At 34.5% G+C, this 12047-nt stretch overlaps 1 protein-coding gene across 1 annotated transcript; it reads left to right on the top strand.

Annotated features, from left to right (window-relative positions):
* The first annotated feature begins 6702 nt into the window (after positions 1-6702).
* LOC132033730 (transcription factor MYB93) lies at positions 6703-9208 on the top strand. Its single transcript, XM_059423779.1, has 3 exons — positions 6703-6879; positions 7033-7162; positions 8154-9208. Exons 1-3 carry the CDS (start codon positions 6747-6749, stop codon positions 8908-8910), a joined length of 1020 nt encoding a protein of 339 aa, XP_059279762.1. The 5' UTR covers positions 6703-6746; the 3' UTR covers positions 8911-9208.
* Positions 9209-12047: the final 2839 nt, after the last annotated feature.

Raw genomic sequence — 12047 nt, 5'->3', positions numbered from 1 at the left:
TGATTTGTCCGATTTGTTATTTGTTTCGAAATTATTTATTCTTTGTTTCGACGTTTTTTTTTTGGTGTCTGATTGATAACAATCTTAAGGAAATTACTTATAATATATAATGCGTGATACATTTTAAGGAGATTAAAACTTCGTAGTTTTTCTACTCGTATGAATATTAGTATTCGACTCGAAGGTATAAAAACTTCGTTGGAATACAAGAAGTTCGTTCATAACTATACCGCGATTTGAAGAAATAATCTTCATCGCTTAAGTTTGTAATTTAATTGCTATTAATGGTTTTATTAACTAAAACGGTTTGTCCATTTGATGTGACAAAGAAATAATAGCAGTGAGGCTGGAACTCCCTGCGTGGCTGGAACTCCTGCTGTGGATATTGCACCAGGTGGTTACACAACCGTGCAGGCGGCCTTGCCATTGAGAAGCTGCAAAGTTCTCGGTGCCAACTTTAAAGGATGGCGGCGAGAGAATGTTCTTTTGGCTTCCCACCTTGGTATGAAAAAGTTCACCAGTGGAGGACCATTTTGTCCCGGGGAAAACTGCCGCAACCGGGGTTCTTTGGGGTTTGGGAAAAAACGGTGTTTTTTTGTGCAAAGGCTACATTTGAGTGCCTTAGAAGATGATTTGTACAACATTAGGTGCGGTAGAGACCTCGAAGAGCGGGGTGCACTCGAAAAGAAGTAAAAAAAAGCAAATTTTTTTGAAGAAGTTTGGGGTTTTTCCCAATTCAAAAGACTAAAAAATTTTGGTGGAGGGAAAAAAGCTGTTGGAACCCAGTTCAAAAACGACTTATTTTCCCAGACCTTTTCTTGAAGGTATGGTAGTGAATGAAGCATTCCAAGTGGGTACATTGATTGAGAAGTTGCACCCTCAATGGAAAGATTTCAAGAATTATCTTAAGCACGAAGAAAGGAAATGAAGTTGGAGGATCTTGTGATTCGTCTCAAGATCGAGGAGATAACAGCTATTTGAGAAGAATACGTAGAGTTCACCGATTGAAGGGGCAAATGTCGTTGAAGATCTTTGCTCGAAAAGAACAATAAAAGGAAGAGGCATTACGGGAAAGGAGAAGTATCCTAACAAGAAAAAAGTTCAAGACTGTTATAATTGTGGTAAAGCGAGGCCAAGCTCCCGGCCAATTGCTAAGAAGGACAAAGAGAAAAACAAGGGTCGGGCAAACATGGTGGAAGATGTTGTGACACCGTAGTGCAATCTTTGTCTGAGTGCAACTTTGGTTGGTAACCCGAAAAGAGTGGTGGCTTGATTCGGGCGCCACTCGACATGTGTGTGCCGTTAAGGAAGCATTTACAACCTACGCTCTCTTTGGACACGACGAGGAGCTATACATGGGAAATACGCAACGGACAAAGTTGAAGGATATGGAAAGGTTACGGTGACCCCAGATGACGTAGGCAAGGTGCGACTCTCGACAACGTCATCGTGTTCCATCAATTAGGAAGAACCTAGTTTCGGTAGCACTACTCGTGAAAAATGGGTTTAAGTGCGTGCGGTTAGTGATAAGTTTGTACTTAGTAAGAATGATGTTTGTAGGAAAGGGCTACCTCGGCAGGGCACTTTTCAAACTTAATGTAATGGTTGTTGCCAATATTAATGAAAAATCTGCTTAACGCACTTATTGGAGTCAAATAATTTATGGCATGTTCGTTTAGGACATGTCGATTACAAACCTTGCGGAAAATGATTAATCTTGAAATATTGCCTAAATTTGAGTGTAATATATCTAAATGTCAAATATGTGTTGAATCGAAGTTTGTTAAGCATTCGTATAAATGCATTCAAAGAATTCAAATCCACAGACTTAATCCTTTAACGACATTTGTGATATAGTCGATACCAAGTCTTGCGGTGGGAAAAGAAGTATTTCATAACTTTTATTGACGATTACTTTTCGATATTGTTATGTTTATTTGCTAAACGGTAAGGATAAACGATAAGAAGCATTTAAGCAATATAAGAACGAAGTCGAAAATCAATTGAATAAAAAGATAAAATGATTAGAAGTGATAGGGGTGGAGAATACGAATCTCCTTTTGCGGGGAGATATGTTTAGAATATGGATTATTCATCAAACCCACACCACAATCCAATGGAGTTGAGGGAAAGGAAAAATCGGACATTGAAAGAAATGATGAATGCTTTACTAATAAGTTCGGTTTACGCGAGAGCTTGTGGGGGGGCTATCCTTACGGCTGTGAATACTCAACAGAGTGCCCCACAGCAAAACACAATCCATTCCATATGAACTATGGAAAGGTAGAAAACCCAACTTGAAATATTTCAAAGTGTGGGGGTGTTTAGCAAAGGTACAAGTTCCTTTACCTAAAAGGGTAAAAATCGGACCAAAAACTGTGGATTGTGTTTTTATTGGCTATGCTACAAACGACAAAGCTTGTCGATTTTGGTTCACAAATCGGACAATCCCGAAATTCATGTTAATACGGTAATTGAATCGGATAATCTTTGAATTCTTTGAAAACATTTATCCGTATAAAACTGAATGTGAGGTCGTCAGTGAAAAATCTAAACGACCGCGAGAAGAACCAAAGGAAAATAAACCAACCAGAAGAGGATCAAGGCGTAGCAAACGTCAAAAAGGATATCTACTTCCTTTGGACAGATTTTGTGACATTAACGCGAAAATATGAGCCTCGGAAACATTTAAAGCGACAATGTCTTCTTACGATTCAACATTTTGGAAAGAAGGCGATCAATAGTGAGATTGGATCATTTTGAACAATCATACATAGGAATTGGTTGATCTTCCTCAAAATAAACCTTTGGGATCAAAATGGATTTTTAAAAGGAAAATGAAAGGCGGTAAGCACTATTGACAAATATAAGGCAAGGCTTGTGGTCAAAGGTTATAGACAAAAGAAGGCCTTGATTACTTTGACACATATTCGCCGGTAACAAGGATAACATCTATTCGGGTGTTAGTGGCATTGGCGGCAGTATATGGTCTTGAAATCCATCAAATGGATGTCGAGACGGCTTTCCTAAATGGAGAATTGGAGAAGAAATTTACATGGAACAACTTTGAGGGATTTGTGGTTCTGGTAAAGGAAAGTGTGCAAACTTGTTAAATCACTTTATGGACTTAAACAAGCACCTAAACAATGGCATGCGAAATTTGACCAAACAATGTTGGCAAATGGATTTAAGATTAATGAGTGTGACAAATGTGTTTATATTAAAAATACTCGAAAAATCATGAAGTCATTGTTGGTTTATATGTTGATGACATGTTGATAATGAGTAGAGATATTGCCAATGTAAATGCTACGAAGCGTATGCTTGCTAGCAAATTTGACATGAAACACTTAGGGGTTGCTGATTTGATCTTAGGAATTAGGATCCATAAAACTCCACAAGGTCTAGCTTTATCGGTCTCGTTATATTGAAAGGTCTTGATAAGTTCGAGTATTTAAATTTCAATGTTGCAAAACTCCAATTGATGTAAGTTTTGCACTTCAAAAGAATGAAAGTGAAAGTGACTCACAATTGGACTATGCACGAAGTTTTGGGAAGTTTGATGTATATTATGAATTGTACACGACCGGACATAGCATGTCTTGATAGCAAGGTTTGAGTCGATTCACGAGTAATCCCCGATCAAACTCGTTGGATGCAATGAAACGAGTCTTGGGGTATTTGAAACACACCCAAAACTATGCTTTGCATTATAATAAATATCCCGCAGTAATTGAAGGATACAGTGATGCAAACTGGATCACCGGATCATCTGAAGTTAAATCCACGAGTGGATATGTTTTCCGTTGGTGGAGGAGGCAGTGTCTTGGAAATCATCAAAACGGACATGCATCGCCCGCTCTACAATGGAATACGAATTTATAGCTTTAGACAAGGCCGGTGAAGAAGGCTGAATGGCTCGAAAATTTCTTGGAAGATATTCCATTTTGGCCCAAACCTTTGGCACCTATATGTATACATTGTGATAGCCAATAGGTAGGTAGGGCGAGGGGAGCGTTATGTATAATGGAAAATCGCGTCACGTTCGACGGCGACACAATGCTGTTAGACAACTACTCTCTAGTGGTGTTATCACTATTGACTACGTAAGTCAAGAGATAACGTATCGGATCCGTAACGAAGGCTTATCTAGAGAGTTTTGTTGAAAGATCATCGAGGAATGGGGTTAAGGCCTAGGACAAGTCATCATGTCGGTAACTCTACCTAGTAGGCCCGGAGATCCCAAGAACTAGGTTCAAAGAGATCAAACAAAGTTATGAATGACGGTTCAACATTGTGAAATAACTCGGCCATTCTCGTGATGATGACGATGTTCGAAAACAAGGATAAAACTTTAAGGCTTTTTAATGAGTTAATAAAGCGTTAAAGTTTTTTAATGATTATCTAAGTACGATTAAAGCGGAAAATGACTAGATAGTGTGTCTGTTGGACTACACGTTTAGAAATCACCTATGTGAGTGTGAAGTATAAACGCTTCAGGGAATGATGGTAAAGGCCCATTCTCATGCATTCACGAAACCGAGGCGGTGTTCGTAGGTTGAAAGAACACAACCGTGAGAACCGTAGATGGTTGAGGGTTAGTTGTGTGACTTATATTGTCTAGATATACAACAAAGTTCGATGGTTCAAAGATATCGCATCTACGATTGATCGAGTATGTCGATATAAGTTCACTACGGAAAGTTCAAAGGGAAACCTACTTTCCGGATACGGTGTCTTGACTTGTATATCACGCGCTTGTACGTAGATTTCCTTTATCTTATAACCATTCCCCCAGTTGTGTGGGGGATTGTTGAGTTTGATATTAGTGAATGGGAAATGATGGGATGGAAAGTGAAGGGAATGTAAAAAGTACACTTTTCTTTGGTTAAAGCGTTTGTCCCATAGGAAAGAGAGAGGAAAAGAGGTGTATATATTAAATTACACCCTCACAGGTGCTAAAAGGGTTGAGGGGGAAAGGACCCCTCGCGCCGTCGTCGTCGCTCGCTCGGCTCGGCTTTGGCTTTGGCTTTGGCTTTAATTTAAAACATTTCCCTCCGTTTTTTCCAACGGAATTTTTCGACGGAGTTTGTTATTTCATGAAAGTCTGCAAACCTTTACGAAAAGTTGTAAATCGTTCCCAAGCATTTTATATATTTACGGATCACGGAATTGTTCCTTACGAAAAATCTGCGACATTCATCTTCTCTTTCTGCCCAGCTTCTTAAAATTCTCGTGTGATATATACCCCGAGTGGTTCGCAGTCACCTTAATTTGTTGTACCGCTATTTTGGTGAGTAAATCGTTCTATCTGGGAGGAAAGATTCCAACACCTGGATACATTGAGGGGAATAATTTCATGAGACACACTGTGCATTCATTGGGCTCGATTCATTCTTACATAATTTTCGGTTTCTTATTCTTATTTTTTCGATTTTCATCGATTTATTATTTGTTTCCGAAAATTATTTATTCTTGTTTCGACGTTTTTTTTTTTGGTAATACAGATTGATAACAAAAAATTAATAACAAACAAGGCTTCAAGCAAAAAAGTTCGCGATCTCTATGACCAACCTTTAGCAATAAGAATAAATAATTTTAGCTTCCACTTATGTAATTCAAGTAATGTCGTCTAAAATTGAAAAGAAAAATAGTAAAACTTAACAAAAACAAGTGTTTAACAGAAGAATGCAACTAAAACAATTAGAGCTCGTTTGGTACAAGGGATAAGAGATAAATAATCACGGAATTAAATTTGAGAAGAGTCTACCTCACATTTGGTTGGGATAAAATCACGGTATAACTAATCCCGGAATTAGTTATCCCGAAATATTGTAGTGTTATTTTATCCTTGTGGGAGGGTAGATAACTAATCCCAGGATATATAAGTAATCCTGGGATAACTTGTTTCCCAACCAAACAACCCCTTAAGGAGCTATATATACATACGTGGATGGATTAATTAAGTCGTAACCTGATAAAGAACCACATTTCAAAACCATTTAGAGAGACAAAGTTCAACTCATGGAACATACTATATTAGAAATTTCCTCTCAAGAAAATGCAATATTTGTAAAGTCGAGAAATTAAATACAAGAAATGTACCATTTAGGCATAGGTTATTAAGTAATGGAACTTAATCTGCAGCAAACAAAGAGAAATGAGATAAAATACATGTGCTAATAATTAATACGCATTTGTAGAACAATCTATACATGTGGTCGGCAGTTTCCTCTACCCCTTGTTTAGAATTTTGACCAAGTTAATATCTAACTTAGAATAATGTTTAAAAAACAAAGAATTTAGAGTACCTTGTCCACTTAATGTATCCCACTTTTGTTTATATATGAACAAAAAAACAAAGGGAAAAACTAAACTGTCAAATCAAATTTGTTAAATGGATTAAATTAAGTACTTTTCCTAGAATTAAAAGATTATCTTGACTTAATACATCTGAGTTTAAGAAATAAAAGGAAACTTTTGAAATGTATAGTCCAAAAGCAGTACTTAGATATTTGTGTGTTTATGCTCATAAAGTTGAATTGTTTAAATATAGAAATGTGTAATCTTTTTTCAAAACTAATAAGAAAAGTAAAAGGCAATCTTTTTATGGACGGAAGGAGTACAAGAAACTAGACTGATCAATTATTGTACTATAAATACTACAAACATGGCTTTGGTAGCATCAACAAGAAGAAACCATTAACCAGCAAGTAATTATACAGAAAAATTCTAGTTCCCACAAAATGGGCAGGTCTCCTTTTCGTGATGAAAACGGCCTAAAAAAAGGACCATGGACTCCTGAAGAAGATCAAAAACTTGTTGATTATATTGACAAACATGGCCATGGCAGTTGGAGAGCCCTTCCTAAACTTGCAGGTTTAATATTATTCCAAAAAAAAAGGAAGAGGGGGGGGGGGGGGGTGGATTATCATTTTGTCACATCTTCTCTCTTCTTTTCCACTTCTTGGTTTATATCATAGATTATTTTTCAACAATGATAGTAACATTTATTGCGTTCATATTCTATAGGTCTTAATAGGTGTGGCAAGAGCTGCAGGTTAAGATGGACTAATTATTTGAGGCCTGATATCAAGAGAGGCAAATTCTCTGAAGAAGAAGAACAAACAATTCTTCATCTCCATTCCATCCTCGGTAACAAGTAAGTGGAGTAATTAATTATTTCTACACTTCATCACATTTACTTTCAATTTTCATGAGAATAATGTTGTGAATATTTTCTTATCATGAGTCGTTTGCCCATGAGAATTATTCTTGAGGAATTTTTTTTCAAACTATTAAAAAATCAGCGTTTGGCCATAAAAATTCTAAATACAACTTGAAGTTGTATTTGAAATTTGGAGAACACCTCAAAATACCAGTTTTCACTTTTTTATATTTCATTTTTCAAATTTTACCCTACCTCATTTCAATTTAATAAAGTGTGTCATCCGTTTGGGTTTTGGGTCACGCCGGATATTTTTAATTGAGTTTCTATTTATTACATAGATTATAAAAAGCGTGAAAAGTAAATTAATCATGACATTTGAATTAGCGAACCACTTTTTTTTTTTTTTTTGTACTTAAAAAAATATATGAGATTCAATTTATGACATTATGTGATTATCCATTATGACTTTATGAGATATTATTTTTTTAGAGCAGACATGGTTGTATGTTTCAAGTCGATTAATCAAGATGGGTATTTTTGCCAATTTTTTTAAAAAAAAAATTGGGGGGGAGGGGGGTGTTATAAATCATATTTCATGTTTTATTTAATAAAAGTATATTCAAACAATTAAATATTCTTTGCAAAAAGTATAACCAAACACAACTCTATCTTCAACTTCAACTTCAAAAATTCCAAATAAAGTGAAAATATGTGATTTCTATGGCCAAACGCCTATAAAGAAGAATTAACTTCTAATGCTTTTATTTTATTTTCTATTGTTCTTTATATAATACTCATTGACTAAGATAAGGTTTAAAATGGAGTAACATGGATAATGAGGATTCATATCGCTGACCCTAACTTTACTTGAGATTGAGGCATAGCTATTGTTATTGTTACCACATTTGTTTTTAAATTTCCACCTTTTTCTTGTTTGTAAGAATTTATATTGATAATCTTGTGATATATATTATGGTCGTAGATGGTCTGCGATCGCAACGCACCTGCCCGGAAGAACAGACAATGAGATCAAGAATTTCTGGAACACACATTTAAAGAAGAAGCTAATTCAAATGGGATATGATCCAATGACTCACAGGCCAAGAACTGATTTATTTGCAAGCTTGCCCAATATAATAGCTTTGGCAAATTTACTTCAGCATCATCCACTTGAAGATCATGCTGTTAGATTACAAACAGAAGCTGCCCAATTAGCTAAGCTTCAATATTTACAATTTCTATTCCAGTCTTCGAATAATCATCCACTACCGCCTACAATCTCAAACACTCAATTTTACAATAATCTTGCAGAGCTTGGGGCATTTAATTTGGCAAATACTGTTAAAGGAAATACCTCTTCTTTAAATTTATCCAATCTTGAAAATCAAACACTTTTCTCCAATGAAAACTCTGGCTCTCAACTACTCCACAATCAAGATACTAATTCATTGCAATTGCCAGACACACAAGAAGTCCCTTTCAATTTCCAAACACATTTGAATAATAATAACACAAGTGATATTAATGATCACCATTTTAATGATTCACCAAGTTGCCCGTTGAATAATATTCTTGCTTCTCCACTTTCTTCAAGTCATTTGCCACCTTTGACTGAAATTTCCATAAGCAATAATCAAGGAGATTCCAGCAGCACTTCCACTAATGCTGCTGATCAAGGGACTTCTTCATATTGGCCAGAGCTATTTTTCGAAGAACACTTCATGCATGACATTTCTTGATAGTTACGAGGCTTGGAACAAGGATGAAGTTTTGTACATTAATTAGTCTATGTAGACAGTGAGGATTAATATATAGACGACTCAATTTGCTTGGAATTGAGGCATTATAGTTGTAATATTATTGATTGTTAAGTGGGCTCCCACATGTACACATCCACACATAGCGTTTAGTACATTACGGCTCTTTTTTTTTTTTTTTTTTTGTATGTATCTATCTTTTTTAATCGGTGTTGGCTGTATACTTTTTTATATAATGTAAATTTCTTGTTCTGATTTTACTACTGTTTCCCCATAATATTTTTGTAAATCGCGGAATGTTCTTAAGCTTAGAGAAAGGCTTAATTATGTATGGGTTTTTCTTTATTTGCCTGCTCTCGTTCGCACTTTATTGGTGATAAATGTTGCAGCGAGATGGCTATATAATCCATTGGCATGCTTGCATGGTGAATTCATGAAATGAAGCCTTGTTAATTAGTGGTATTGATATCGATCGGCTATATATATCATCGAAACGACGTTAAAATTTAAGCTAAGGAAAAAGAAAATGAAAGATTGAGGGTAAAGACCGAGAAGGAAAATTAACGCTTTAATTTGCATGCAGCACCTCAATCCCAAACAAAATATTAATGGGTATTTTTACTAGTCCTTCTCCTTAATCTATTTGCATGTGATGAAGGGGCATATAACACATTTAGGGAGGTGAAATTTCTAGAATGGATAGCTATACTTTAGCATGGGTAGTTCAAACCTTCTTTTAAAACAATTAAGACTATTGCTGAGCTAAGAAATGATAATTACCGTTAGAAGTAATAGCTGATTTCTACGAAAAGAAATAGCGCACTTAGGTGTATATGGACCGGATTAGTTTGGATTTTTCAAATATCAAATCAAACCATTGTATCGAGTTTTAAAATCTATAAACCAAATCAAACCAACATAAATCGAGTTTTTCAACCTCGGGTTTTCTCGATTTTTTCGGGTTATTCGGGTTTTTCTCCGAAAAGTCTTCATATAAAAAATATAACTTTTTTACTTCAAATGTTTCTTAAGTCATAGTAAGATATAACTATATAATTAAGGTTTTTCTTAAAATATGTAATAAAATATTCAACAAAAAGAATAATGAAATAGCAAAATAAATATTGCTAATTAATAAGAGCCATAATGAGAATTATCATAATCTAAAAATACCTAATCAAGCTAAAATAAGTATGACTAATAAGTACTCAGCTCCATTAATTACTTGACAAAAATAAAATAAAATTAAGTTATGTATTTTCACTATCTAAACCAATGCAAAACTAAAGAATAGATTCCAACATTATTGTCATTCCTAGTGATAAAATTGAATTTTTTTTGTTAGCATTAGTATTGATTTGATTTTAGTTTGAATTTATTTGAGTTGCTAACATCTATGGGCTATAGAACTTATTGGACCACTCAAAATTCTAAGTCCAAACTTGAAATAATATGTCAAAAGACAGAAACTATGAAAAACTTTAAGAAATATTTATAAATCGCATTACAAATAAAAAAATTATGTATAAAATATTTTTAAAAATTGTATATATGTATTGTCGGGTTAGTTTGGTTTGGTTTGATTTTTTTTTTTAGTTAAAACCAAAGTAAACCAATTATGTTGGTTTTTTTTCTTCAATACCAAACCAAGTCAAACCAAACCACTAGTCGGATTTTTTTCTCGTTTTGATTCGGATTATCGATTTGGTGTGATTTGTCGGTTTTCTTTGTACAGCCCTAAGCGCACCGTTAAGTTTGTTGTAAAACGAGGGCAAGAAAATTAGCTATAAATGTTTAATAAATTATCCATTTGAATTTTGAGCTAGTAAATTTGCTAGTACTATATACTTGCTCCAAATGTTTTCCTTCACGTTTTTGCTTTTCCTTTTCTTGAGTTTATATTTTATACACGGATAGTGTAAATATATATATACTCAGTTAGGTCACTTGTATGATATGTTCAGTTATATTTAAGTATTAATTGATAACTTTATGAAAATTGTACTTGTATGTAGCTTTTTAAATAAAACAATATATAGCTTAATCCATTTTTCCTCCGAAAGCCCTTAAACCAGAAAGCTGATGGTTTGTACGGAATGACTGTTTATAAGTGTACCCTTATATAATCTTTAGAATTAAATGCACAACTTCTTTGCTAATTTTTCAATAGAAGAGTTTGATGGCCTATGATTATGATAATTACGATAGATGATTGGAAACATGTACAATTAATAACACACGTACGAACAACACATCTCTTTCTTGATGTTGCCACTTACATATGGCCGCTATATATAATTTCTAGACCAGAAGGTTGTGGTCAATTGCCCAGCCCAGATATTTGCCATGCTCAAAAGAACTTTTAAGAGTGAAATAAGAACACTCTTCACTTTTATATGGAGGCTATATCCTCCTCCAAGTTTTTCTCTTTTTCTTTTTTTTTTAAATAAAAATATACAGATCAGGGTCAGACCTAAACTCCATATGCCATATGGGTAGATATTGTTACTAGAAAAATAAAAAGAAATTGCAAACCCAATTTAATCAGGAAAGTATGAGTGTTTTAATAATTTCAAGTTAATATATAGTAATAACTAAAATTATAATTAAATAATTACTAAATTTGTGTGAATCCATACTACAAAGTAGATCCCGCCGGTAGGCCCTAAGACCCTAACCAACTGCATATTTGATATTCCATGATCATTGATGAGTGCAACCTCCACAATATCCATCATATGGGCCACCTCAATTAATAATATGTCCTTTTTTTATGAATATAAGAAAGTTTACATGACATAAGAAACTTTGAAAATAATCTGACAGATGGGGTAGGATTAGGTGGTTTAAAACCCTTCTTTCTTCCCCACCCATAAGAGATTACGGGGTTAAGGAAAAAAAAACCTAACGCTATCTAAAATTTCTACCTTTGCTTTGACAACTATGACTCCACAATTACTTGACATTAATCAAGGTTATTAAACATCTTATTATTAAATTAAACCGAACACAAATGCAAAACCAAAAAAGTACAGAGGCCATGGGGATATTGACAAGTGTGTGAAGAAAGTCTTAGTAGTAAATTGAGACTTTGTTTAATAATATGGTTTGTGTGAATT

The sequence above is a fragment of the Lycium ferocissimum genome, chromosome 10 (genome assembly GCF_029784015.1).
Source record: "Lycium ferocissimum isolate CSIRO_LF1 chromosome 10, AGI_CSIRO_Lferr_CH_V1, whole genome shotgun sequence".
NCBI lineage: Eukaryota > Viridiplantae > Streptophyta > Magnoliopsida > Solanales > Solanaceae > Lycium > Lycium ferocissimum.
The sequence above is the reverse complement of the archived record's forward strand: the minus strand, read 5'-3'. Positions and strand labels throughout refer to the sequence as shown.

What these genes read in the sequence shown, in the direction of transcription:
- LOC132033730 (XM_059423779.1), top strand. Translation starts at nt 6,747, where the DNA reads ATGGGCAGGTCTCCTTTTCGTGATGAAAACGGCCTAAAAAAAGGACCA. An exon ending in AGCCCTTCCTAAACTTGCAG is followed by an intron (nt 6,880 to 7,032) that starts GTTTAATATTAT and finishes CATATTCTATAG; the next exon opens with GTCTTAATAGGTGTGGCAAG. An exon ending in CATTCCATCCTCGGTAACAA is followed by an intron (nt 7,163 to 8,153) that starts GTAAGTGGAGTA and finishes TTATGGTCGTAG; the next exon opens with ATGGTCTGCGATCGCAACGC.